At 35.4% G+C, this 27,510-nt stretch overlaps 3 protein-coding genes across 5 annotated transcripts in view; 2 read left to right on the top strand and 1 right to left on the bottom strand.

Moving 5' to 3' along the window:
• LOC111808406 (nuclear pore complex protein NUP160) overlaps positions 1-22,167 on the top strand; it is a 31,687-nt gene extending 9,520 nt beyond the window's left edge. The window contains exons 6-28 of one of the 3 annotated variants that reach the window (XR_002817066.1): positions 228-310; positions 3,406-3,510; positions 3,621-3,718; positions 4,452-4,572; positions 6,612-6,794; positions 6,964-7,156; positions 7,359-7,930; positions 8,775-8,937; positions 9,372-9,646; positions 12,396-12,583; positions 12,916-12,992; positions 13,093-13,436; positions 17,168-17,236; positions 17,358-17,676; positions 17,878-18,006; positions 18,171-18,279; positions 18,367-18,438; positions 18,568-18,703; positions 19,314-19,421; positions 20,579-20,719; positions 21,231-21,404; positions 21,490-21,660; positions 21,782-22,167. Coding sequence is in view for 1 of the 3 variants with exons in the window: in XM_023694344.1 (XP_023550112.1) it covers positions 228-310; positions 3,406-3,510; positions 3,621-3,718; positions 4,452-4,572; positions 6,612-6,794; positions 6,964-7,156; positions 7,359-7,930; positions 8,775-8,937; positions 9,372-9,646; positions 12,396-12,583; positions 12,916-12,992; positions 13,093-13,436; positions 17,168-17,236; positions 17,358-17,676; positions 17,878-18,006; positions 18,156-18,279; positions 18,367-18,438; positions 18,568-18,703; positions 19,314-19,421; positions 20,579-20,719; positions 21,231-21,404; positions 21,490-21,531 (3,716 nt within the window). In the remaining 2 variants the exon portion in view is untranslated. Of the gene's footprint in view, positions 1-227; positions 311-3,405; positions 3,511-3,620; positions 3,719-4,451; positions 4,573-6,611; positions 6,795-6,963; positions 7,157-7,358; positions 7,931-8,774; positions 8,938-9,371; positions 9,647-12,395; positions 12,584-12,915; positions 12,993-13,092; positions 13,437-17,167; positions 17,237-17,357; positions 17,677-17,877; positions 18,007-18,155; positions 18,280-18,366; positions 18,439-18,567; positions 18,704-19,313; positions 19,422-20,578; positions 20,720-21,230; positions 21,405-21,489; positions 21,724-21,781 lie in introns of those variants that run through there. The other 2 variants (XR_002817065.1, XM_023694344.1) reach the window with 2 other exon arrangements.
• A 299-nt stretch (positions 22,168-22,466) lies between these two features.
• Positions 22,467-25,333, bottom strand: LOC111808407 (WAT1-related protein At1g25270-like). The gene is made up of 7 exons (XM_023694345.1): positions 25,179-25,333; positions 25,022-25,084; positions 24,788-24,904; positions 23,311-23,566; positions 22,962-23,120; positions 22,717-22,868; positions 22,467-22,635 (listed from the first exon to the last, which is right to left on the bottom strand). The coding sequence occupies exons 1-7, from the start codon at positions 25,322-25,324 to the stop codon at positions 22,467-22,469; spliced, it is 1,062 nt and encodes a 353-aa protein (XP_023550113.1). The 5' UTR covers positions 25,325-25,333.
• A 1,711-nt stretch (positions 25,334-27,044) lies between these two features.
• The window catches only part of LOC111808938 (histone-lysine N-methyltransferase ASHH3), a gene marked incomplete in the record, with an annotated part of 11,144 nt that continues 10,678 nt past the window's right edge, over positions 27,045-27,510 (top strand). Inside the window, 1 exon segment of the mRNA XM_023695190.1 lies at positions 27,045-27,156.

Genomic DNA, 27,510 nt, shown 5'->3' with positions numbered 1-27,510 from the left:
AAAAATGGGAAGTCCCACTAAAGGGACTCGAATCAAGTACAAGGAAACCTAATATATAATTACAAAAAAAAAAAAAAGTCTGGAAACTCACTGATATATGATATCTGATTCTACAGATAGGAAGGAAAATGTCCAATTTTTTTCAATTGAATTGAAACATGGTATAAAATTAACTGTATGACATTGCATTTATATACTTACTCTTCCTTTCTTTTCTGGGGTTTTAGAAGCAAAGTTTGTGAGGTTGTGGGTGGGCCAAGGGAGCATCGATACGAGTACAATGCCTTTGGCAATTCTCTATAAACACCCGGTACATTCTTAATTAGTTTCTCTATTAGATTGCTTTCTATGTAACTTGTGTGTAGATTAACATTATATTTCCAGCACTTGTATAAGGAATCTCTATTCCATACAAAGATTTATAGTTTATAGAGTTGAATCTTTGCTGTGCATTCTCTCATTGTCCCCATTTCATATATAAGTTTGCCTTTAATGCATGAGCAAATGAAAGATGTGTAAAAATTGGCATATTTGTTCATGTATTTGATCTAAATATTAAATCAACCTTTAAATGAATGCAACTTTAAATTGTCGGTGATTCAAAATTATGTGACAAAGATGTAGGCCCCTTTTGGTTCCTGATCCAAAATCTTGTGTTGGGGAACAAAAGATGTACAATTGTTTTTTTTTTTGGGAAACGTGTAGCAGATTCACATAATTTAATGTTGTATGTAGAATCTAAAAATTGTGTTTGATTGCAATTTTGTTTACAAGAAATGTGGACCATATTAAAGAACAAGGAGCATACTAAAAAGAGGGGTGATGCCCCATTGGATCAAAGTGGTTACAAAAAGGTGACTCAATTGGTCCAGGAGGCAGCAAAGAAAATAATTTATGGGAATTGCTTTGGAATTTTAAGTCACAAAAAGTAAAACTATAGGAAGCCATCCATCTTTGAAACAACAGGAAAATGATCAGACATAATCCGAGGAAGTCTGACAACTGTAGATTTCTTGAATTTTGCTAGCCAATCTTCATTCATTTGACATCTATCAATCGAAAAAAACAGGTGCCTCTCACCATTATACCATGTGAAAGGCCAATTTGGGAGAGGAACATCAACCAAATCGAATTCACTAATAAACTTGTTGAATTCCCTCGTACTTCTGGTTATCGTTCCTCCTGAAGATCTCTCTTGCATCCATCTTACGAAATATTAAAGTTACCGCGATGCACCGATCTCCTGAGACAAAAACTTCCAATAACATAAAATTCCTTCTAAAAACATTCTTGGTCCTGAGTAAAATTAGGGCAATAGACTCCTGTCACTTAACGAGACCATCCATCAGCCCACTAAATATTAAAATTCACCTATTAATGAGTCCCTAACTATCATGGAGCTTTTCATCCGACAAACACAAAATGTCACTTGAAGAGCCTAACGATTGTTAGATTGTCCACCCCACAAACCTAGAGCTCGACACTGACTTAGCAAGGCTTGTAATGATTTGATCCCTTTTTATCTCTTGAAGAAACACAATATTTGGCTTAGTATTTGACAAAACTTCTTTGATGAGGTGCCTCTTTCTAGCCTTGCTTAAGCCTCTTAACATTTCACAAGGAAATCTTCGTAAATCCGGACTTACCCCCTTCTAAATCTTTAGATGTGTTGCCTTTGTCATAGTTTGTCATAGTTTGTCATAGTGATTAAGTTTTCCAACTCCATATGCCCCTTTTGTTTTTTCTTATTTTGATTCTTGGCTATCTGATTGCCTTCGGGCATTATCAGCTCCTCGTAATCAGGACTTTCAGGACTTTCTATGATTGTAATNCCTTTGTCATAGTTTGTCATAGTTTGTCATAGTGATTAAGTTTTCCAACTCCATATGCCCCTTTTGTTTTTTCTTATTTTGATTCTTGGCTATCTGATTGCCTTCGGGCATTATCAGCTCCTCGTAATCAGGACTTTCTATGATTGTAATGAGCCCTTTCATCTAGGATCAAGATTGTGCCACTGCCCATTTTAAAAGCTTCCAGCATTTCTACCTGCAATATTTTTGTCTTGAACAAATTCTTCTTAAAAAAAAAACCTTTCAACCCCTTTACACCAAAGTCTGATCCCATCGAGACATCCTCCTCCATCCTTATTTTCTTTGAAGACGGTGAGCTTAGGTAGTAGAAANTTAAAAAAAAACCTTTCAACCCCTTTACACCAAAGTCTGATCCTATCGAGACATCCTCCTCCATCCTTATTTTCTTTGAAGACGGTGAGCTTAGGTAGTAGAAAAAATCTTCATTATTTGAAAAGAAACCTCTTTTCCCGGGGGGTTAAGCATGTATTGCCATTTTTAAAATTGTTTCTTTTTTCAAACTATTTTAGCTTAGGGGAACGTTGTGGCTCTATTGTTTTTTTCCATTCAGTGGGGACATTGCCATTTGAATTTGATGTTTGTGAAGCGCGGTCACATGTTGCTGAATCCCCCTCGATTAGCCAAAATTTGTTATTATTACTTTTCTATCGAAATCTAGCACAGGCTTGGTTCTCACCTCCACACTTCAGTTCCCTGCATCCAGTGAAGCAACCTTCATCTAGTACTATTTACTCTTGAGGCCGTTGTAGTGTAGAGGATGTTGTTGTCGTGGGGGGTGCAGTCAAACCTTGCCAAATTGTTAGGATTTGCTCTACTTGTTTTCTAAATGCCCCTTCTCTGTTTCTATTTGGTAAAAATTTCTCATCTTCTTAGGTATTAGTTGATGCTTTCCCAAAAATGGGGGGTGAGGCCTTCCTTCAGCTTACTAAAGGGATGAGATGACNCATCTTCTTAGGTATTAGTTGATGCTTTCCCAAAAATGGGGGGGTGAGGCCTTCCTTCAGCTTACTAAAGGGATGAGATGACTTTTAAGGGTCGGGCTAGAACTCTTTGGTCCAACACAATTATGGCTTCTTGTCCAGAAGACTTTTGGGACTCAATAAGTATGTTTGTATATGTTTTATTATACAATTTTGTTAGGTTTTATGTTTCTCTTTGGGCTTAAGACGAAGCTTGTTTGTAATATCCTTTAGGTTTTATTTTACTCGACTTGGGCATCTTTGTTTAGTTTGGCTAGCTCCCTTTCTGTGGGCATGGTTTTTTGTATGTTCTTGTAATATATCAATGAAAATTTGGCTCTTCATAAAAAAAGCGGCTTATGATATTAAATTGGAACTTGATAGTATAGCATTGCTATATGCTAAAATTAATTTTATATATTAGATGTCTATCAAGACCCCCTGCCCCAGAAATGATGTTGTCTTGAATCAATTAACTTATTTTATAGAGTAACGTTGTGTATGATTTTTTGGTACAATTTAATACTTAATTCCCCCACCTCAATATCAACTAATATATTTACAAAATTGTGAAGGATCATAGCCTGGAAATGATCAACATATATCGTTTACATTTTAGTTGGGGAGACAGGGTCAGTCTATTATTGGAGCCTTCAACACACAATATTCCCTTTAATCAGGTAGTAGAAAGTAAATGATATCTCATTCAATTTTGAGTTTTTTGACTTACTAAAATTTATTTGAATTCATAATTTTTGAGCTTGATAGTCGTTGCTCCAATTTTCATTAGGGTGGGTGTCTTGATGTAAAACTTGCATCTGATAAGATATGGATCTTAAAGGACAACACACTGATCTTTCTCGACTTGTTCCCTTCCGATGGTCATGTGTAAGTTTTTCTGTCCAAGCAGCCTCAAAAGTTTTATGGTTTGTGACATGTAAAATACTTTTCTCTTTGCTATCGAGTTTTTGTCTTGCATCAAACATTATGCCTTTAAGAAGACCTACAAGTAAGGATGGTTCATTATTACGATGGGAAGGAAGGACCCTCTTGAGTCAACGAGAAAAAGAGCAATTGGGTTTGATCCTTTGGGTTTGGATTTTGATTGATCATCATCTTATATGGCAATGAAATGGTATCAATGAAGAGTTCGTTGAAAATTGAAGTGTTCAAGAAAGGGGGGGGGGGGNGTCTTCATCTTGTTTCTTGTGATTGGTTTGGTTGGAGAGTTGATTTTGTCTTTGGTGTCGTTGGTGATATTGAAGTCAAGCCAAACACATAATTGGCTTGTCGTTTTTAGTTGTAAATAATTGGCTTGTCGTTTTTAGTGGTATATATGCTTACCAATTTGTAATTTCTCTACCCAAATTGTTTAATTTTGACTATTAAAATAAAATCTACTAATAACAATTAGGAAAGTAAAATACTTTTCCATTTTCCAGTTATAGTTTGAACTCTCTTCTGTCCATTTGGAATAACTTTCTGTAGCTTACTTTAGATGGAAACCTCCCCTGTTTTTGTAAAATCATACCATCCATGAGATTGTTTCTTATTCCTAGCAGCTTAGGTGATTTGGTCTAATATGATTTATTCTAGTTTATGCTGCCTATTCATCTGATAGGGGAGAAGCACAATGTTACGCATTGCAAGAAGAGTTTATTGCAGACCAGTTATTTCAGAGTGCGGATTATTCTTCTGATGCAATTCTTTGGGTTACACATTCAATATTTTCTTCGACAAAGGTAATTTTCATTTGTATGTTATTTTGAACTCCAGAGCCTTCTCCCTGTGCTGCTGAAACCTGCTTAACATTCTTTCTCCTTTAATCAGCTTAGACGCACGAGACATTTGCGCACACCTTGTTAGCTGGTTATATACTTTTCTGTTATCTTTTGCCCCGGGTGAAGAGGGGAAACACCATTGTCTANCTATTGTCTAAGAATAAATATGATAGATAGATAGAAACTTCAAGCTTAAGAACNCCATTGTCTAGGAATAAATATGATAGATAGATAGAAACTTCAAGCTTAAGAACAAAATGGATAAAAAAATTACCACAATCCAAAAGTTGACTGTCTTCTACCTTTCAACTTCGATCAATAAATGCTTGAAGTTTAAGGCATAGGTCGGTGGTTTCTCCTTTTTAATTATCCCACAATTCCTACTGATATATTATTTGACATGATTATTATTATGATTACAATTATTATTATTATTATTATTACTGCTGCTACTACTACTACTACTACTGTTATTATTTTTGTTTTTCAAAAAGAGATGCAAACTGAAAATGAAAAGAATAATGCCCTATGAAAAAAGAAAAAGGATCACAAGAACTTGAATAAAACCAAAGCAAGTCAAAACTAGAAGATCAGAGTGCCAAAAAAAACTCCTAGAGAGCTTTAAACCAATTGAACCTTCAAATAGAAACTGCACCAACCAGTTGAAACAGGACACCAAAAAAGGAAGAAAAGCAGCAACTGCCAAAGAGAAATGCACGAACACCACAAGGCCAAACAACCAAGAAAGTCCAATCANTGAACCAATTGAACCTTCAAATAGAAACTGCACCAACCAGTGGAAACAGGACACCATAAAAGGAAGAAAAGCAGCAACTGCCAAAGAGAAAAGCACGAACACCACAAGGCCAAACAACCAAGAAAGTCCAATCAGCGCAAAAATCAAGTAGTCAACTCCGAAGAAAACCACAAGAAGCAGCAACATCACCCAAAAATTGAAAACTTAGAGCAGAGCAAACGACAACAACTACTAAAGTCCAGCAAAAGACAATCATTCCAAAGAGAGAACGAAACCAAAAGGCCAAAACCCCATCCTCAGAAATAGAAATAATCTCATAAANAAAGCAAACGACAACAACTACTTCAGTCCAGCAAAAGACAATCATTCCAAAGAGAGAACGAAACCAAAAGGCCAAAACCCCATCCTCAGAAATAGAAATAATCTCATAAATATCAGTTACATTTCATTGGAAATGAAGAAATTTTTTCTTTTTCATCTAATGTGTTGGAGAGGGGGAGTAGAAGACTCATCTAACTGTTTCTTCAAAAGTGAGTTAATTTCTTCTTCTTTAAAAATAGAACTAAGAGCTTCTTTAAAATCTTCATCATCACAAGCTTCATCAGAAACCTTTTCATGCCCATTAACAATTAAAATTGAACTCCAAATCATTTCCAATTTATTCTTCTTTTCTTCCTCTTTGCTTAAATCATTCATGTTCTTCCGTTGGTTTTTTTTTGTCCATCTTCTTTAGCTTTAGACAATTCTCCTCTCATATCAGAATGCCTTGTTTTTTACTTAAGCCCAGGTGTCAATAGCTCACTCATTATCGTTTTAGCTTTTATAATTTCTTTGAGAAACTGTCATTTGTTTTTTCGTTCCTTGATGTATATATTCTTAGTTTTGTTTTAAGACTTCCATGTTTTATTTTGAAGTACTATATTTTCATTTTTTTGCTTACCAGAAGAATTATTTTCATTTTTTCTGTGCACTTGTGTGCATTGCCAACTTATATGGGAGTTTAAAAAATAACAAAAAATAACAAAAAAAAAAAGAAAAAGAAAAAAATCTGATACCATGTATTTGATATGTAGCTGGTGCATGTTCATCAAGTATTTTTGTGTTGGATACTGAAACTTTGCTGAAAATCATAATAATTATGCTGATCTATTTCATTGTTAAAATATGTTTTGAACTAGAACCAGACTTCTGATGTTAAGTTGGATTATGAACGCTTATAATGGTTTTCTTAATGTATAAGCAGGATGAGGTTGTGCCATTCATATCTTCTATATTCGTACGCAGACTACTACAGCCTGGGGTTTACAATGAAATGGCTCTTCGTGCGACTTTACTGGAATATAGTAGACACTGGACAGATTCTAACTTTCAATCTATGACCTCTGATGAACTGAAACAAGAAATTCTTTCTCTCATTGAAGATGAGGTTTTTTTTCACTCTCATATGTTGGATTTATTTATGTAGGTTCTTGGCTCTGTTAGAGTTATATCTTATGGTCCATGTAATAGTGGATTTCTCTGCTTTAAAGTGTGTTTTGGGCAAAATAGGATGATTTTTAAGGGAACTCAAGGATGACATATTTTTTTTGTGCTAGGGAGCAACTGCAACTCCAGTTTCAATATACCTATGGTGGAAAAATTTCTGTACCCACTACATCCATCATTGGTGCACAAACAATGCTCCTTCATTCTTACTTATTGACAATACGTCAACTGCTGTGGGCTTAGTCAGAAGGAATTCGGTATCACTTTTTAGATGCTTGGACAATGTTGAACAACTTTTAGACGGTATTTTAAACATTCCTGCCATTAATTGTAACACAAAAAAAAAANATATATATATATATATATATATATAATTCATCAGCGAATTATAGTTTTTCAAGTAGGATAGCAGAATAGGTTGTTTTACACATGTACCCCTTGATGAAAACCACCAATCCCCCTTAATTATTTGTGCATTGACATTCCCGTTACTATCATCTGCTAGGTTTTTCTGGGGAACTTGATGAACTTGGAGGCCCTGACGTTGATTGGATTGACAATGATTCAGATTCAGAACTATTGTTAGAGGTCTTGAGATGTGTTATTAGTATTAGCAATCGGTTGGGAAAAACAACTTTAGCTATATTTTATGAGTCACTCATGAGCACACCTATAATCCCTTTCGGAGAAATTGTTGGTAGAATTTTGAAGATTCTAGAAAATGGATATGGATCGTCTGTGGGAACGATTAAAAGGTCAGATCTTCATGCTGGCTATGGTTGGGAAAGGGAATTGACTGATAAGAAAAATCTTCGAAAATTTTCTATTGAAATGATGCTCTCTCTTCATACTTTGTGCAACAAGGGTGCCTCATGGGGCAGGGTTTTAGATGTTGTTGAGAGTTTTCTCAAATACTTTGTTCCCCGGAAGATGTCTCACAAGGTACAGCCTCAAAGGTCATCAGATGTCAATACCTCTATTTTGGTTCACGCAACCTCCCAAATTTCAAAGGTTATGCTTGAGTCAGCATTAGACGTCCTGTTGTTTCTAAATTATATGGTCTCCGTCAGTGGGCAGGTCAGTTTCTTTTCACGTACATATTGCAGATTCCTAAAAATGTTGACATGTGTAATGGCACCCATCTATCGTATAATGGTAGCTTGTTTTTTTGTTTTTATTTTTTAATTCTTTATCTTAAAAGATCTATTTTAATTAATTGAGGACCACAAATTTTTATATTTAATTTTTGTGCTTAATGTATGCTTTATTTCCCTGTAATGTTGCTTCTTTTTTTTTTTCTGTTATTTGCTTTATGTCCTGGACAGATTTAATTTCTATATTAAGCATTTTGATAACATGTTGATTTTTCTTCTTCTTCTTTTTCTTTTTTTCTCATAGAATAAACAAACTTTTCATTGATATGTGATAAGCGTTGTATATCAATGTGAAAGTTAGGGCATTCTTGTAATTATAAAATTAGGAAATTGTCTCCCTTTTATATTGCAATCTCTTAGGTCTAATTTTTAAGGTTTTTATTATTTTTTATCTTTATTTTTATTGAGAATATATTTTCCTTTCTTTGAGGTTCTCTTTCTTGTATGTATATATTTTTATGTTTTTTTTAGTTTAAATAACAAGAACCTTAAGGAGCCCCACAAGCCAAAGACAATCATATTGGAGGCATCTGAAATGGATCTATAGGTTGTGGTAAATGGGAGAACACAAGCAATCAGAATTGTTTTCCTTAAGAACATTTTACTATGCTTATATTTTATTATATTGAATGCTTGAGTGGTCCTCTTTACATCTCCTCTGGCTGGATCTTTAAGCATGATCCTGTTTTTATCGATCGTGTTATATTTAAGTACTTTTATCATGCTTCTATTACGTTAAATACTTTAGTGGTCCACGTTGCATGCAGGTTGGCTTACTCCACGATGATACATCAAGAATAAAACTTGACTTAATTCCTATGATCGAGGAAATTATTTGTGAGTGGCACATTATTCATTTCCTTGCTATCACGCCATCTGAGTCAGCTGCAGTTGAGGATTTCAGTTCTCAACTTTCACTTTTACAAATTGGTAGGTGTAAGGTGGTTGTTAATGGTATTATCATCTGAGCAAACTCTTTATCATTTTATTTCAGTATTTTTTTTGCCTGTTGTAAAAGAACGTGTTCTTACTGTATTATGCGTTTCAAGGGAAGTGCTAATCAAACTTCAAGAGCACATTCGTTTTTTTTTCTTTTCATTATTTCTGTTTCACTGCTTACACCAAGAGATCATTTCAAGGAGGTCCTTAATGTGACATCTGATTGCATGATGTTATCTCTATTCTTCAAGTTATGAGTTTATAAACATCACTTAGATAAATAGGTACCTTCGTTTGATGTTCAAATTGTGGTTCTGGCTGGAAATTTAAATGCTGCTGTTTATTTGAAGGATGTTATTTTTCTAGTTTTTTGTCTTTCATTTTTTAATTATTATCTTTAATTTTTTTTTTTAATCCTGTTACAGATAAAAATGGAAGTAAAGAAATATGGAAGGGGAAGCTTGGAAAATGTGACTTTACATTGGCTTCTTTACTGATGTTAAAGATGAATCCTTCAACTGAAGGACCTATCTACTTGTCTTCCAAATGTCTTCTTAGTCCACAGGACATTGTTCTTGCAACACACAATTTTACCAGCTGGGTTATTTGGGGGAACGGTAGAGAACCTTCCGCCTTTTTGAATACTTCAACAGAACTTGCACTGGTTCTGCTAAGGCATGGTCAATATGATGCTGTTGAGGTTCACTTTCTGCCATATTCTACACTTAGACACGTTTCCCCTTTTGTCCTTCGCTCTAGTTTTTCTNAATGCTGCTGTTTATTTGAAGGATGTTATTTTTCTAGTTTTTCGTCTTTCATTATTTAATTATTATTTTTAATTTTTTTTTTAATCCTGTTACAGATAAAAATGGAAGTAAAGAAATATGGAAGGGGAAGCTTGGAAAATGTGACTTTACATTGGCTTCTTTACTGATGTTAAAGATGAATCCTTCAACTGAAGGACCTATCTACTTGTCTTCCAAATGTCTTCTTAGTCCACAGGACATTGTTCTTGCAACACACAATTTTACCAGCTGGGTTATTTGGGGGAACGGTAGAGAACCTTCCGCCTTTTTGAATACTTCAACAGAACTTGCACTGGTTCTGCTAAGGCATGGTCAATATGATGCTGTTGAGGTTCACTTTCTGCCATATTCTACACTTAGACACGTTTCCCCTTTTGTCCTCCGCTCTAGTTTTTTTAATCATTTAATCCTTCACATATTATCTAATAACACTTTTGACATGCATTTGATGACTTGTAGCCTTTCTTGTGAAAAGGACCACATGTTGGACTCATGTTGAATATTTTTCTTGTGGATTTTCTTTTCCCATAAAAGCACTACATGTTTCATTAATTAGTGTGAACATAAAAAGCATAACTTCTGAAAGGGAATCTTTCTTAAACGTCTGATTTTGGGCTGGGAATCTGTGATTNTTTTCCCATAAAAGCACTACATGTTTCATTAATTAGTGTGAACGTAAAAAGCATAACTTCTGAAAGGGAATCTTTCTTCAACGTCTGATTTTGGGCTGGGAATCTGTGATTGGAAAAGAGATGCAATAGGTAAAGCTTGATGTGCAATGGTGAACCCAATCCACACCCAGTTCTCTAAAAGGATTGATCCATAAGGTTGTAGCTGTGGAGCAACCAATAATAAGTTTTGAAAGAGAGCCAGAGCTGGGAACTTGTGTATGCTGTTGACCGTGTGCTGATACTACCTGGGGCTATAGATCAAAGAAAGACTTGCATTTTATGGGGGATTTCATCTTCAATAGTGTTTTTGCTAAATATTAAGTAGAATAAAATATTATATCTTATTCACAAAAGTTACATTTGCGCTTCTTTAGGAGGAAGATCTATTACAAAAAAGGAAATAATATCAAAATATAATCAACCTAAAGGGTAAACTAACTGATAGCCAGCATTAGTTCGTCATTTTGGGAGAAAGAGTCCATAGTGGGTTGGATTGGGGATCCATATTCCCACCTACCGGGATGGACAATGCCTTTTCCTGCCATCAAGCCTTGGGATGTAGGATAGGAGCTATACCAATTTTGTGTGAACTGAGTAGAAGAAAAATGTCCCTAATCTATTATTGATGCTTTGAATGTGAAACAACTAGTATTTATACTGAGTTTGTTACAGAAGAAGCCTTCAGCGGCTGAAAAATTAACAAACAGCCACCAACTTAACTAAAACAGCCTCCTCACTACTTTCAAAACAATAATCGGTTAACATTTAATCAAGAATTTAACAAGAACTTAATCCAGAGCTATACCAAAGCTTCCAGTAATGAAGGTAAATCAGAAAGTGGGGGTGATTAAACAACACTGAAAACTGATCCGACCGACCAAAACTGACTGAATTGTTGTCGGTCAGTTGTTGGCTTAGTTGGAAAATACTTTTCAGACCGAATGACTGACCATAACATAATGAAGATAAATAAGAAAGAAGTGGAAGAAGAAGAAAAAAGGGCTAATGCCATTTATTGTGCTGCAGCAGCAGCTACACCTTGGGAAGACCATGCCAGTCTTCCCATGGATTTTTATTAGTTGTTTTTGTATCTTCTTCCTTTCTCTCCCCCTTCTCTCCTCGTTTCTTCTTCCCTTTTTCTTTTTTTTTTTCTCTTTCTTTTCCTTCTCTTTCATTTGTTTTTCTTTTCTTCTCCCTTCCTCACGTTTTTTCTTCTTTCTTCTTTTCTTTTCTTTTCTCGTCCTTCTCTTATTCTCACAAGNTTCCTCACGTTTTTTCTTCTTTCTTCTTTTCTTTTCTTTTCTCATCCTTCTCTTATTCTCACAAGTTTATGCTCAGTTCATTGGAGTCACGAAACTGTCCAAAATCGACCAACTGCCAGTGTGGTCAGTCAGTCCGCATGATAAACCCTTCCAAAACCAACTATCTAGGATGGTAGAAAATTGACTTGGCAGTTCTGAAACTCGGTTGGAGCCCAAAACCAATGTTGATCGACTGATGATCACCTCTATTAGAAAGATAGTTTGCACTAGGATAGTTGGTCCAGTTATGAAAACTTCTAATGGCTATTGAAACATCAAGATATTGGATGGATGAAGAAATGGGAGTAAACTATTGGTTTCTTGAATCTTTAGTATCATTGCTTGGAGTGTTAGATTGGCTTTGTGACAAGTCAATTGTTTGGTATTGTTCCTTTGATTTAATACCCTTTTAGTATAAACCTCAAGCTCAAAATTTCGATTAGATGATCATTTTGTTATATTTTTCTTTTAAAATAATTTTGTAGTATTCTTCTTTTTAAATAAGAGTTTTTCATACTTAGGAATTAAGGACTATTAACAGCTGGACAATTGATCAATTTGTGCTGGTTGCCTGTATTAAATTGGTCATGTTTCTCTCTAATTTTTCTTAGGTTCTATAATTGTTTTATTATTTTATTCCTTTGCTTCCTNCCCCCCCCAAAAAAAAAAAGTACCTGCTCAGTGTAGTGAAGGCTCAATCACAGAATGAGAAGACGTCACAATGTATGCAAGATGTGGATGGTGGATGGTGTATAATGCATCACCTGCTTGGTTGTTGTCAACTTGCTCAAGCACATTATAAGTTGCACGGAATGATGAAAGAGAGGAAGGTTCACGAAGCTATATGCAGTTTCTTCAGGTATTATATGTAGCTAAGAATTCTATGTTGGTTTTAATTAATTTCCATGCACAATTACGTGCCCATGGTTGTTATCCTCCTCAAGGAATTGCATCACATGGTTTGCCATTTTATTGTTGAGTACTTCTTTATTTCAAGCCAGCGATGTGTCTTATAGAACCTCATTTGTGATCCATAGAATTTAATCCCACTGATTTCAACTTGAAAATGTAAATAAAAAATGAAAAGAAAATCAATATACTCTTATTTGCTTACCTTTTTGTAAACTATGAATTTGTATATTCATTTATTTCACAAGGTGATCTCACTTTCCTTGTGATTGTTCTATGTAGAGCTTCGTCTGGAAACAGATCTTCCCAGGCTTTGCAGAGTTTGCCTCCCGAAGTGGGATTATCTTCTTTTGAGCTTAGTAAGTTCAGAGAAAGTGAAATACTTTTAAAAGCTTGTTATGGAACAGCTGATTTGGTCTTGTGTATTTATTCATCCGTCCCACCCCCACTTTTTTTCAGCTGGTTGTTTATCTAGTATCACATGGAGGTTCCATTACTATCAGTGGGCAATGCAATTGTTTGAGCAGTATAATATCAGCAAAGGAGCTTTTGAGTTTGCTCTTGCTGCGCTTGAGTTAGTGGAAGAAGCTGTAAGTCCAAACGATAATTGTGGTAGACTTCCTTCCAATGAATCTGCCATTTCTATCCAAGGACGGCTTTGGGCAAATATCTTCAAGTTTTCTTTAGATCTACATCAATTCTATGATGCATATTGTGCAATCATTTCAAATCCAGATGAGGAGAGCCAATATATCTGCTTAAGGCGTTTCATAATCGTTCTTTATGAATGTGATGCCATTAAGGTTCGTTGCCTATTTCCTTTATTTAAGCATAATTGATACTATGGCTTGAGTTAATCAAAACAAAGAAGTCATATTTCAGATGTTATCTTGCTTGGCCGGGTGACTTCATCTGCCATGGTGATAGTGTAGAAAAACATTATTTTTGGCAGGTGTAACTAAAATGAAAGCCTATAATTCCTTTTTTTTATTTTATCATCTTGTAGAGGAAACTAATATCCATGGATGAAATGAAAAATTATGCATGAGCAACAACTTGCATAGGAAAGAGAGCATTTAAAATAGCTAAACGCATGAATCAAAAGCCACCAAATAGAATTTGATCCCAACCTGAAGATCTACAACAACTTGTATTTATTTTATTTATCTAAAACAAACTAACTATGAATGACTATGTCTGCCAGTAGCTATGCTTAACTAATTATCCTTCATTACGGAATATTAATTGACAATACTGATTCTTCTCGAGCTTTCCTTTCATTTTCATTGTACTCAGTGCAGATCTGTTGTGTTTAAGAATAATTCAACTATGTTTCCCACGTTTCATTTAGGTTTCCGGCACCTTTAATTATATCTCTCCCCAACCTTTGTCCTCTTCTTGCGTCAAGACAGTTTTTTAGAGAGAGAAAATCCTCTCCCTTCTCTCTATTAATGTGAGCTTACTGGGGAAAGGAGGAAGAGGGTTAAAATTAAGCGTTATGTTTTTTATCCGTAAGGGTGGTTGCGGAAGAAAGTCAGTGGTAGAAGAGAACAGTGGGGGTATGAAAGGGAGATTGGAACTGGATTTTGGGACTTTAACTCGGGTGATTGACTGTTTAGGTTTGATCTTGAAGACAATTAACCCCTTTGGTTTTTGGAGAAGGAAACTAGATTCAGCGATTATCTTTTTTCAAGTTCTTTCTAATGCATGTTGTTGATTCTGCCTTCTTTCTTGGGATCCTTTTTGAGAAGAGCTTCTTTATTCGTCCCTCAAGGGGAGGGGGTAATGTTTGGGGAAAGTTGAAGGGAGAGTTCTCTGGGTTTCTTCCAACTCTGACTCCAAAAGGAAATTGGAGGTAGGAGAGATTNTGGTTGATTCTGCCTTCTTTCTTGGGATCCTTTTTGAGAAGAGCTTCTTTATTTGTCCCTCAAGGGGAGGGGGTAATGTTTGGGGAAAGTTGAAGGGAGAGTTCTCTGGGTTTCTTCCAACTCTGACTCCAAAAGGAAATTGGAGGTAGGAGAGATTAAGTCATTGAATCCCCTCCAGTGCAAGAAAGGGAAAAAGTTTGGTCAGATAAAAAGGTGTGGTAGGGGATTTGCTGGCGGAGTATGAGGTTGTTTTTAACTTTGAGGCAGGTTAATTGTGGAGAGGAAAACAGAGTGCAAGTGGAAAGATATCAAGGATTACGTCATGGAAGTCCCCTCCAGTGCAAGAAAGGGAAAAAGTTTGGTCAGATAAAAAGGTTATGGTAGGGGATTTGCTGGCGGAGTATGAGGTTGTTTTTAACTTTGAGGCCGGTATAGTTGTGGAGAGGAAAACAGAGTGCAAATGGTAAGATATCAATGAAAACAGAGTGCAAGTGTTGGCAGGCTCCATCCTTAAAACTGTTTTGTAGCAACATGGCAGGGGCTATTTGTAAAGGCCAACCGGAGCGTCATTGATAGATAGTCATTCTTGTGAAGGGGAGTTCTAGGTCCATATCACACTTGGTGTTTGAACCTTCTGACAAAACAGAAAGTTGGCTCGAACAGGAGACTGAGCGACTGTGTTGGATGTTATGCCTTCTCCGCCCTAAAGAGTTGCTGGCTGTGGTGGCAGATTTGTGTGGAGGGCTGATGGAAAAGGGATCTCAATGGGTGAAGAGCTTTGGACGGATGAGGTCAGCTTGGCGGAGTTTGCAAAATTGATTAGAAAAGAGAATTGTAGCTGGAGGCAAAAGTCCAAAGTGAGACCGGCTTAAGAGGGGGATTATCACACAACTTTGTTTTACAGTACGACTAATGGTAGAAAAAGCAAGAATTCCATTGGGTCTCTTGAGAATGAAAGAGGTGTGAAGGTCAAAGGGGAAAGAGAAGTGGAAGAGGAGATTCTATCATTTTTCACGAAACTCTATGACCCAATCATGTCTCCCAAGCCCTTTGTTGAAGATATTGATTGGTGTCCTGTTTCTGATCTTGAGGATGCGGAGTTGGTGGCCCCTTTTTCTTTGAATGAAATTAGAAATGTGGTCTTTGGCTGTGACGGGATTAAGTCTCCTGGTCTAACAGTTTTCCATGGTCTTCTTCGAGGAAAACTGGGATATTGCCAATGATGACCTTGTTAGGTTTTTGAAGGAGTTCTTCAAGGGGGATAGTGATACTTGGAACGAAACTTTTGTTTGTCTTATCCTTAAAAAAAAAACTAAGGCAACGAACGTAAATGATTTTAGATCCATCATAAGCTTTTACAAGATTCTAGAATAAGTTCTAAATAATAGATTGAGAAACGTTCTTCCCTCAACTATCGAGGCTCAAGGAAGAGCTCATCTTTAAAATTGATTTTGAAAAGGCTTATGATCACGTGGATTGGAATTGTCTGGACAAAATTCTTATGATCACGTGCTCTCTTTCGTGGGCTTTGTTTTTTTATATACCCTTATATTCTTTCTTTCTTATTTTTTTTTTCTCAATGAAAGTTGGTCTTTTATGTTAGAAAGAAAAAAAATATGTTCTCTTCTTTAGAAACACACATGGTTTTGTTGCTCCTTATTCTTGCCCATGTAGAACTTTTGGTGACAGTGTGAATGGATTATCTCTTCCTGTTAGGTGTGCAGTTTTACATCTGATAAATGTTTGAATAGGTGTTTATGTTAGTGGTTTAAGATTTTCTCCCTCGTCGGAATGGTTCGGGTTTGGAAGAAATATTGTGTGGAAGATCTGCTGACTGCTTCAATACTCCCCCCTCACATTGAAGCATATATGTTCATCAGCTCAACTTGTTACGTAGTTAATCTATTTGAACTTTATTTTAAGCTTTCATAAAATATCCCCCATTGCTCTTCAGTCTCACATATTTGGCAGATACCAGACCTTATATTTTCTCATGAACGTGATAATCAATTTTAATATGTTTAGTTTGTTCATAAAATATTTGATTGGATGTAATATGAAGGGCAAGCTCGTTTTTACACCTCAGGTTAGTTGGAACTACAAAACTGAAGCGTTAGTTAAGAGGCTATGGCACTCACATTATTTCACATACAGATTGTGCTATAGAGCTGTATTCTAATTTGGCACTTGATGGTGGGATCACAATTTGATTCTTGCTCTTCCATGAAACTAAATTAACTCCAACAAAGATAAGGTATCTTGATGTGGGTCTTTTGTTTACCTTGGATCTTGTCCGATCAGCATCTAAGAAACACTTAATCTTCATATGATTGTGATTCAAGTACAAATTATCATATGGTATGTCCATGTGCAGCCTTCAAATAACATAAATTGTTCTATAGTAACCCAATGGTCCACCATGGATATTGACTATAAAGAACACGATCTCTATTTCCTCCAAATGACAATGTTTTCTGCTGTTTTAGTGTTTTCTTTTTGGTATTTATTAGTTTCTATAATTCTCTTTCAATCTTTTATACTTTCTTTAATATTTACTAACTAGTAGTTCAATAGTTATAGTTATCTTCTATTATGTTCCTGAAGTAACGAGAAATTTTCCTTCATTCTTCTCTGCGTAAATGAATCTCTTTATGTTAATTGTACAGATTCTTTGTTGTGGTGAATTACCATTCATTGGATTAGCAGAGAAGGTAGAGCAGGAGCTTGTATGGAAGGTATTTAGCTGTAAAGCTTGAAGTTTGCATGTTCGTCGCCAATGTTATTTATCTTATTAGCTTGAGTAAGTTGCTTTATTTCTTGTCAACTCATGTCTAGGGTTTCTTTATCACAATGCAGGCTGAACGTTCTGATCTCTTATCAAAGCCAAGCTTGTATAAGTTACTGTATGCTTTTGAAATATGCCGACATAATTGGCAAAAAGCAGCAAGTTATATGTACCTTTATTCAGCTCGTTTGAGAATGGAAGGAACTCTAGGAGATAACCAGTTAAGTTCCTCGTTGCTGCTTGAACGATTGAATGGCCTTTCTGCTGCTATCAATGCGTTGCATCTTGTTCATCCTAATTTTGCGTGGATTGAACCCCCGGTTGAAAGAGATGCCATCCAGAGTAAGCACTACCCAAGTAAGAAAGCTAAAAGAACTGTTGATGAACAGTGTAAGTAATGCTTTACTTGATGAATTCTTTTATTTCCCTAGTGCATTTTTCCATTTCCCGATTTTCTAATTTTCTCTTTCTTTTTTCTGGATCTGAATGGTATTTATTTTTCACTGTGTCAATTGAAAATATTTATCTAGTTATCCATTCATTCTTCTTTTCTGTTTTGTTTGAAAATATGGCTTCTTTTTTTTGGCATAGTTGCCAGAGATGACACGAAGCCTCAGAAGCGGAATTCTTATATTGATATGAAGCAACTGGAAAATGAATTTGTGCTAGCCTCATCAGAGTATCTCCTTTCATTAGCAAATATCAAATGGCCATTCACTGGTAAGGATATGTATTATTCTGTTTTATGCTTTCCTTGAAGCAGGATGAGAAATTATTATAAAAACTTCGTTTAGAAACTTTAGCTTTTAAATCTATCTAATATACTAAAGCACCTATTTGTAGATTGCATTTACTTAAATGTTTTGCAGACTGCCGTTTGTCAGGGATTCATGAGGCCCCTTCAGAGTTGGTTGATCTTCTGGTCCAGAACAATTTTTATGATATGGCATTTATTGTTGTTATAAAATTGTGGAGAGATTCAGCATTAAAGAGGTATTGATCTTTTATGCTCTAATTGCATTACAACATAAATCTATTGATTCTGCTGAGAATTGCAAATCTTGAACTTTGTTGACTCAGGGAGTTGGAAAGAGTTTTCTCTGCCATGGCATTGAAATGCTGTCCTAGTAGATTAAGTTCATCTGGGGTTCGGTAAGCCAAACGTCATTTTATGAGTCAAATCGTTTCAGTTAATGTTTCCTATTGCTTGTTAGTTCCACAAGTAAGAAACTTAATTGTTAACTTGTATCCAATTCATTTTGGGCTTTTGTGTGACTTCAGGAATGATCCCAGAATAAGTAGTCTTCTATTGGTATCCCCAAATGGGCAAAATGACGTTCATGGTTCACTTGATGTGCTTCCTAGTAGTCAGCATCTCAGTGGAAATGGCCATTGGGAGACTCTGGAACTTTATCTTGTACGTACCTTCATATTATGTCATGAATGCAGCTTAAGATATTCCCTGATACTTCTGTCATCTGATTTTTTTTTTAAATCTTAATTGGTCTTCAGGGTAATATTTGGCCTGGTATATACACTGTTTCGTGTTTTTTTTTTAAAAAAAAAAGGTCCTTGGTGTATGATTCAATTGCAACTTTGAATTTTACGAGACAGGAAAAATACAGGAAAATGATGTTTAGATAGTAAATTAGGAGGAAATCTTTTACCAGCAAGTTGTTATTAAATTCTATTTCGCAAGAGCGAAGTAGAATAGATTATTAGCTATAAAGGAAAAGAAAGAAGGAAGAGATTAACACTAGATATACAGGTTCATTAACAGCTCAAACAATTTATTCATGCATTTTCACTATATGTATATATATACTCTTTTTTGGTAAAGACTAAAGGTCTAAAGTTTATTCAGTCGCTTATTAAGGAAACTAAGCAGCAGATGCTGGAATCGTTTTATTTTTTCTTGTACAATTCATGTTGTTTATTGTTCCTGCTTCTGTTTTGTCATTTTTTTCTTCTCTGCATTTACACTTATTATTTTCTCTATCTTAATAATTCATATCTTCAATTTGCAGGAAAAATATAAAGGTTTCAACGCTAGATTGCCTATTATTGTTGCTGAAACACTTCTTCGAACGGAATCTCAGATGGAATTGCCTCTTTGGCTGGTTCTGATGTTTAAGGTTTTTACCTATTTTTGTCAGTGATTTTATATTTAATTCATTTTGACTGGATGAAATTTTAGCGTTTTCTTTTATCATCTTGGTATTGAAATCACTAGGAGATAATTGGGGTACTCGTTAGAGAAAGATTAACGTACAAAAAGAGACTAATACTAAAAAATAACTCCGAGAGAAACAAAAAGAGAAGTTGATTGCAAAGCAAAAGAAGACAAAAACTGACCCAAAGGAAATATGAAAACATTCCAATTCAAATTAATATCATGTAGAGAGAGACTGTCAAAACGATGGGATAGAGAAACTTGTAAAAAATTGGAAGAATTTTATGTATTTGATTTTCTTTTCATGCTCTGTATTGGCATAGATGTAAATACCCTTTTACTAATTATAATCTTCATGTGTATAAAAGTAAGAACATGTACCCAAAAAAAATCTGCATGTTTTTTTTAGCCATTGTTGAAGAGAAAACCCACCACAAGTTGAAAACTGAGAACAATTTGTACCTACAAGCTTGAGAAAAAAAAGCAGTCAAAGAAAATATGATTTGAGAGATTCCCTAAGTTCTAACAAAGACAACAAATGGAAGGTTGCAAACATGAGATTTTCGTACTATTAGATAGATGTGTATTACGCGATATTTAGTTTTTATATTTGTAATATTTATTTTTCTTATTGGTTGATGGTCTTTCTTCTCTATAAAAAAAAAATGTTGTATTTGATTTATCAGTTAGAACATATACAATAATTTTATTTCTTTCCAAAGTCAAGTGAATTTATGAGAAATTCATGTCGTTACTACTCCCTATTTTGTTTGCATATCTGTACGTGACGACTTCTCTGTAGCCTCATTTTGAAATGCTTTCCTTGCATGGATGAAACCTGGAACTACATAGCAAAACTCCTCTTATTATCGGGTTCTGATATGGAAACGAATCGGCATAGTTCTCTCTGTGAAGTGAAAGAATGCTCATTTATATCAATTGTATATTGTGATGGACAAGTCTGTAGCTAGTAGACTATGATTGCGCTTCTTCTAGTCTCCTTGTTTAACCTACCATATGCAATTTTGCTCTGGATATAATTTTTCAGTAGTTTACCCGGATATGATATTTTAATTTCTATACCGATGTACTACAATTCATCCAACAAATATATGACAGGATGGTCGAAGGGCAAAGACATGGGGGATGACTTGTGAAGAAGCAAATCCAGCATCCTTGTTCCGTTTATATGTTGATTATGGGCGATATACAGAGGCTACACATCTGTTGCTTGAATGCATGGAATCATTTGCATCAATGGTAAATTATGTATTGGCTTTTATATCTTGAAATTCTATTGATCACTTAGTTGACAAATTGAATCTCTTTTATCTATCCGCATGATTGAAAGTCCCATTGAGCTAACGAAATCTCTTTCACTTATTATTTGAGCTCCATGTTGAGAAATATTCTTTGATAAAACTCATCAAAGAACAGTTGTTTAACGATGTACCTTGCGTGAAACACTTATGTTGATTTGTACATTTATCTCTTAATTATTTTTTAGATATATTTTCCTTTTATAATTAATTTCCTTAGTTGGAATTTCTCTTGTATTATATGTACCCATTATTGGGTCATTTTCAGGAATAAGAAAAATCTCTCTCCAAAACTAAAAAAGAAAATGCATGATTTTAACAATTAGCCAACACGAACTAAGTTTATAAATTGTGATGGTACGTAAATGAAATCTCTCTTCAATTTTGAACATTTTCTACTGAATTTTAGATTTTCTGGGCCACATACTGAAACTTATTCCAACTTTCTGCAGCCACCCACAGACATAATTAACAGAAAAAGACCATCCTCTGTTTGTTTCCCCTACAATGCCGTTCAGAACTTATGGTGCAAAATAGATGAATTGATCCGCTCAGGTCACATGGTAGATGCTTGTGAGAAGCTGAGAAACCTACTGCATGGTGCTTTGATGAATCATCTGAAGCTGGTATGTTATGTTTTAATGATTGTCTCGTTGCTAGTACAACCCTCTTGTCAATATGCCTGATATTTTTATAAAAAATTCCTTTCAGCTTAAAGTCGATGCAGATGATGTTATATCTACCATCGCTTAATATACTCTGGACTACTTCGTGCCGTTTCTATGATGCCAGACAGGATCCTCACTTTTACTCGTTCAAAGGAGCAAGTTTGTAAGCTTAGGACCTGTTTTATGCTTCTTTGCTGAACTATTTGAAGATCTGGTATTTTACACGTCAACTTTCTTCTCATCCGAAAGAATCTCACTTTTCTATATAAATTTACTTTATTTATTTATTGTCCCTTTTTGTTTTCTCAACCTTCTCTGCTGTGGTGTCTTGTCAGTCAATTATCTATGTCGATGACACACCATCTTCTGTTCAAGAATGCTCCTAAGATTGGTGAATCAGACAACCAAGCATCCAGAGATGCCATGGATATACCCCAGATTGGGAGCTGCCGTTGGGTAACGGTCACTTTTGTAGCCTTGAATATTTGATGTTTTCATTTGTTTACAACATTTTAATGATGTAATCATAGACTAGAAATTTCATCAAGCTCCCACCAGCGATACGAAAAAGCATGTAAATGGGCTATATGCTCGAGTTCGTGTAGCAAACTTGGCAGAACGGCACCTTAAATGACGTTTTAGATCATGATTTTGTCAAGTGCTTTATGCAGAAAAATGTAGAGTATTCTAACATTTTGGATGTTTGGTATCATGCTCATTACAGCCGGCTCAACCTTCAATGGCCATAGGAATACTTTAGTCAATGAGATTAACCGATATCTTCATTTTGACATAAAGAAGTTTTGATCAGATGTCATCATGTAAACTAACTAAACTAACTGTGATCTTTGTTTCCAAACTTTATATTAAACTTGATATGTGTGGCTAGCAACACATATACATGAACAGCTTATACTAAAACAAGTTTCTAGTGATCAAAATAGAGAATCTTCAAAAAAGATAGAACCTTAAAGCATAAAAACTTCAAACATGATAGTATATGATATATTAAAACTTTACTCAAGTGGTAATGCTTGTGTTGTTCTTGATATCATAAAATTGACTTTCATTTTGAGGCTTTGGAGTGGTAACCTCAACGTCTTTCAATGGAAGTATGTTGTTCATCTCTCTGCTTTTGCCCCACAACACCATGTATAAACCACACACAATCAGCACTGCTCCAATCACACTACAAAGCTCAACAAAATTTTCGTTAATAATTGTTGTATTTAGAAGACTAAATGATTAAATTGTAAAATTTTGAAGGTACCTGCCAAGGTGCAAGCTTTCTTGGAGGCATAGGGATCCAGCAATAGCTACCAGGAGAAGCATAAGAGGGCTGAAACTAGACACATACAATGGCCCTCTCATACGTACGCACCACGCCATCAGCGTCACCATGGCTCCCGACGCCACGATCCCCTGTATCCAAATCCATTATATGTATGTCGTATTATTAAGTGAACCAAAGGATCATATCTAAAAGTTTAAAAAGCTTAAAAATAAATAATTTACGGCAAATGCGACCGTGAGAAGCCTGATATTCCAACCCAATTTCCATTGCTTCCAATCCCTCTCCACACAAATTGATATTGCCAACCCTTGAATTGCTCCCATCATACACATCAACGCCGTGCTCGAGTATTGGCATGGATATATTTTCGTCATTTTTGTCTGCCACCAAAATCAAATCTTACATATAAGATCTATTCAATAGTAGTCGACTATGTTTGAGAAATCTAACATATCTTTCTCCATTTAGGTTAATATTTTATGTCTTATCCACTTTAGGTGTACTCAAATTCAATTTTTGGTTCATATTATATACAACACTATAGAATAAAGAAGCATCAACAATGGTAACCTGAAGGATGAGCCAGAAAGAGTAAGAGAGGCAGCTGGCGAGAGCCAGCAGACTTCCAAGCACAAAATTGTGGGAGTGGTGAGGATTTTGAGGAAGATGTGCCAAGTGTCCTCCACGGAGAAGGTCCACGTGGGTTGACCAAATGCTGATCTGGATGCCTTTGTAGAAAGTAAGAAACATGGCCCCACCAATCCCCACCAACGTTCCTGCCACCTTGGCCACCCCTTCCTTGCTCCTCATCTCCAACTTTTCCATCCTACACATGTCCGTACACCTTAACCTCATAACCTTAATTAATTAATTAATTAATTGTTAAAATAGTTTGAATTTTCATCTTATCTCAAAATAAAATTACTAAATTGCAATAAAAAAAATATAATTTTAATAGTATTGCAACAAATTTATGTTTAAAATCCTTAGAATTTTAAGAAATTTATCAGCATTATAATCAAACATAATATTATTTTATATTTTGACATCTTATTCTCGAGTGTCCATTACTTTTAGACAGCCATCTCGACTGTAAATCAAACACTTCGTGTATTTAAAGCTACTTTTTTTTTTTCTTCTCTTTTTCCAATATTCAAAGTTGAATTGAGTTGCTACGCTAAAAGGTTCTTGGATTTTACATCACTCGTAATCAAATTGAAGTTTTTGTTTGATTTTTCCAAAAGAGGGTTTTGCTGGGTTACCCAAAGTAGAAGGACTTCCAAGTAAACATATGGTCATCCTTTTTAATTTTTTTTTTTTTTTTAATAAAGTGATTGTGATACATCATCATACATACATGCTCATAAATCTTTTTTTTTTCTTTTTTATTTATAAATTTTAATTCTAAATTATCATACCTAATTTTGTAAATTTATGAAAAAAAAAATACAATAAGAAAAAAAAATTAAAAAAAAAAGTGTAGATTTATGAAATTTTGATATAAAATACAATAAGAAATTTTGATAGTAGTTGTTTTAGTGTTTAGGAACGATTAAATATACAACTCAAATGACCCAATAATCTAAACGACTCGAATTATCTAATCTAAATTTTAAAAGTTGAGTTGACTTTTTTTTCTTTTTTGAGTTGGGTTTGGGTTTGGTTAGCGAGTTAGGGTTTTTGGATCGGTTCAACTCGATCCGAAGTAAAATTTAACATATGTTATACGTTAGGGTTTATTTCTTTAATTTTCACCTTCACCTAAGAGTGTTCAAATGACATAATATCTCGAATATTCCAAACTTTTGAATATTCAAATATGAAGTTCGATAAGATTTTAGTTATTAAGGTTAATAATTAAAAGTTTCTAAAATAAACCAACAATGAGGCGATTGATTGGATTGGATTGAATAATGAACTCTGTTTAATTGATTCGAATGACCAACTGAATTCAACTCTAACTCGTGTATACTCCTAACTCAAACTAAACAACAAAAGTTTAAGTTTATTTGTTTATGTTGGGTATAAGAGATGTGGATATTGTTACCCGAAGGAGAGGGCGAGAAGGAAGGTAATAGCCGGAGCGAGATTCTGCATGGCCGAAACAAATGTTGCTGACGTCATTGCCAAACTCTGTACGTATAAGTTTTGACTCAACGTCCCTCTGTCCAAATAAATTGCACTTCTTATTCATTTCTGTTCCCGTACACATTCTAATGAAAATATTTGCATGTAAAACTAACTGTAACGAGTGTTTTTTTTATTAATTTAGCTTACGTACCCAAATAATCCACAAAGAAATCCATAGAAGAGTATGGAGCGTGTCATCTTCGGCCGTTTATTCCTGTTAGAAATTTAAATTAGAATGGATACATAATGATACGAAAATCTCTCTTTATTTTAAAGGGAAAACTCAATGTAGACGAAAAGAAAAAAACCTTTCGAGAAAGAAGGCAAGGGGAAACATGAAAAGGGAAGCGAATACGAAACGAAAAGCGATCATGATCATCAGATTCATTCCATCGTTGAGAGCCAATTTGTAGAGAACGTTGACGCCTGCGAACACCGACTGAACCAGAAGCATCAGAAGGGCGGGTTTGGCAGTGGCATGGAAGGTGCCATTGGTGCATATTGTGGTGCCTGATGATCCAACCCCTGACTCCATTATTATGGTATTATGTGCAAACCCCTGTTGTGTGGGAGAGTATTTATTGACCAAGAATGGAACCACAAACATTGAACACACCCCCAAAAAATGTGTGATATCACTGCTTTTCCAATGGCTGACATGTAAAGTGTTCAAGCTGTGCCCATTTTCCCTGCCTTTCCTCCATGTTCAAGGCCTAAATAGATGTCACTTTCATACCACTAATAACTTAGTCCATTGTACTTAGGTTTGTAACGAGATTTCTCAAACAAGTTGGTCGGTAGGGATTCGATATGTTTAAGGTAACCAATCACTAATGATCACTTTGAGAAGTGATTGCTGAAAAAAGTTTTCGTAGGAACGTTAGATGTTGTGTGTTGTGTATAATTAATCACTAAAGTCCCTCGATTTCGTTTGATTAGTCATATGATGATTTGCATATTTGATTCTGATAGGGGCGTCTATGTGATTGGCTCCTTAGAGGGTTATTTCCCATGAAAGTCAACTTTTAATATAAGTTGAGCTTTTCTCGTGTTCAGATGATAGCCCCTGACCAGCTTTTGACACGATAGAAAGTCACTGAATTTCATTTGATTAGTCATATGATGATTTGCATATTTGACTCCGACAGGGGCGTCTTTGTGAATGGCTCCTTCGAGGGTTATGTCCCATGCAAGTCAAGTTTTAATATAAGTTGAGCTTTTCTCGTGTTCAGATGATAGCCCCTGACCAGCTTTTGACACGATAGAAAGTCACTGAATTTCATTTGATTAGTCATATGATGATTTGCATATTTGACTCCGACAGGGACGTCTTTGTGAATGGCTCCTTCGAGGGTTATGTCCCATGCCAGTCAAGTTTTAATATAAGTTGAGCTTTTCTCGTGTTCAGATGATAGCCCCTGACCAGCTTTTGACACGATAGAAAGTCACTGAATTTCATTTGATTAGTCATATGATGATTTGCATATTTGACTCCGACAGGGGCGTCTTTGTGAATGGCTCCTTCGAGGGTTATGTCCCATGCAAGTCAAGTTTTAATATAAGTTGAGCTTTTCTCGTGTTCAGATGATAGCCCCTGACCAGATTTTGACACGATAGAAAGTCACTGAATTTCATTTGATTAGTCATATGATGATTTGCATATTTGACTCCGACAGGGGCGTCTTTGTGAATGGCTCCTTCGAGGGTTATGTCCCATGCAAGTCAAATTTTAATATAAGTTGAGCTTTTCTCGTGTTTAGATGATAGCCCCTGACCAGCTTTTGACACGATAGAAAGTTATCCACATACTCTTACCCGATACAAAAACCAACTGATGAGGTAGACGAACCACATTTTTGACCTATTAGCAATAACTTTCACAGTGCATTTATACAAGATATTACGGCCAGGGAAAAAAAACATAGATAAAAGATTTTTTTTTTTAAAAAATAAAAATGGGATTTTAGGTTTAAAAAATAAAAAATAAAATCAGCCTAATAAAAATGGGAACAGTGGGGGAGGAAGGAAGGTATTTAGTTTTACGAGATTAACCTCGGTTCAAGGGTATATAAGCGAAAACGAGGAGGGAGAAATAGGGAAATTCACACATTGAACGAAGTTGGGCCTGGGGCAGCCCTAGTAGCGTATAGTGTGTCAACAACTCTTTCGCGACCTGCGTCATCTTCTTCGATACACCGACCAACTCTGCTCCCTCACTCATTTCTCTCTTCTGCTCAAATCTCTGCATTTTCATTTGCTTCCCATGGCTACAACCTCTCCATCCAGGTATTCTCTTCCACTTTCTCCTCTTTTTCTTCTTCTCTCTACCCTCAAATTCTGAAATTAATCTACACTTCCCCCAATCCCTTTGCTTTTTCACTCTTATCGTTGTCTACGCGACTGCCATTTTCGTAGTTCCCCCTCTACTTCTCTTGTTTCTGCTGCAATTACGGCGCTTTTAGCTTTCTCATTTTCATTTCCCTCTAGATCTCTTAGATGGCCATGATTTTTCATACTAAAGCTTCCTTCTCTAATTTGGTTCATGCTTATTCGGATACTTTTCTTGTCTTTTTGGTGTAAACCAGCGATATGTCATTGCTTCAGGATTTTGTATTTTTTGTTCTTACTATGTATTACATC

The sequence above is a fragment of the Cucurbita pepo genome, chromosome LG13 (assembly GCF_002806865.2).
Source record: "Cucurbita pepo subsp. pepo cultivar mu-cu-16 chromosome LG13, ASM280686v2, whole genome shotgun sequence".
Lineage (NCBI taxonomy): Eukaryota > Viridiplantae > Streptophyta > Magnoliopsida > Cucurbitales > Cucurbitaceae > Cucurbita > Cucurbita pepo.
The sequence above is the reverse complement of the archived record's forward strand: the minus strand, read 5'-3'. Positions and strand labels throughout refer to the sequence as shown.

Bases quoted from the DNA above. Each gene is read 5' to 3' on its own strand.
- LOC111808407 (XM_023694345.1), bottom strand. From the start codon at position 25,324: ATGCTTCTGGTTCAGTCGGTGTTCGCAGGCGTCAACGTTCTCTACAAA. The intron at 25,085-25,178 runs GTTTTTTTCTTT...AATTTCTAACAG, and splicing joins CTTGCCTTCTTTCTCGAAAG to GAATAAACGGCCGAAGATGA. The intron at 22,636-22,716 runs GTACCTTCAAAA...TGAGCTTTGTAG, and splicing joins GAAAGCTTGCACCTTGGCAG to TGTGATTGGAGCAGTGCTGA.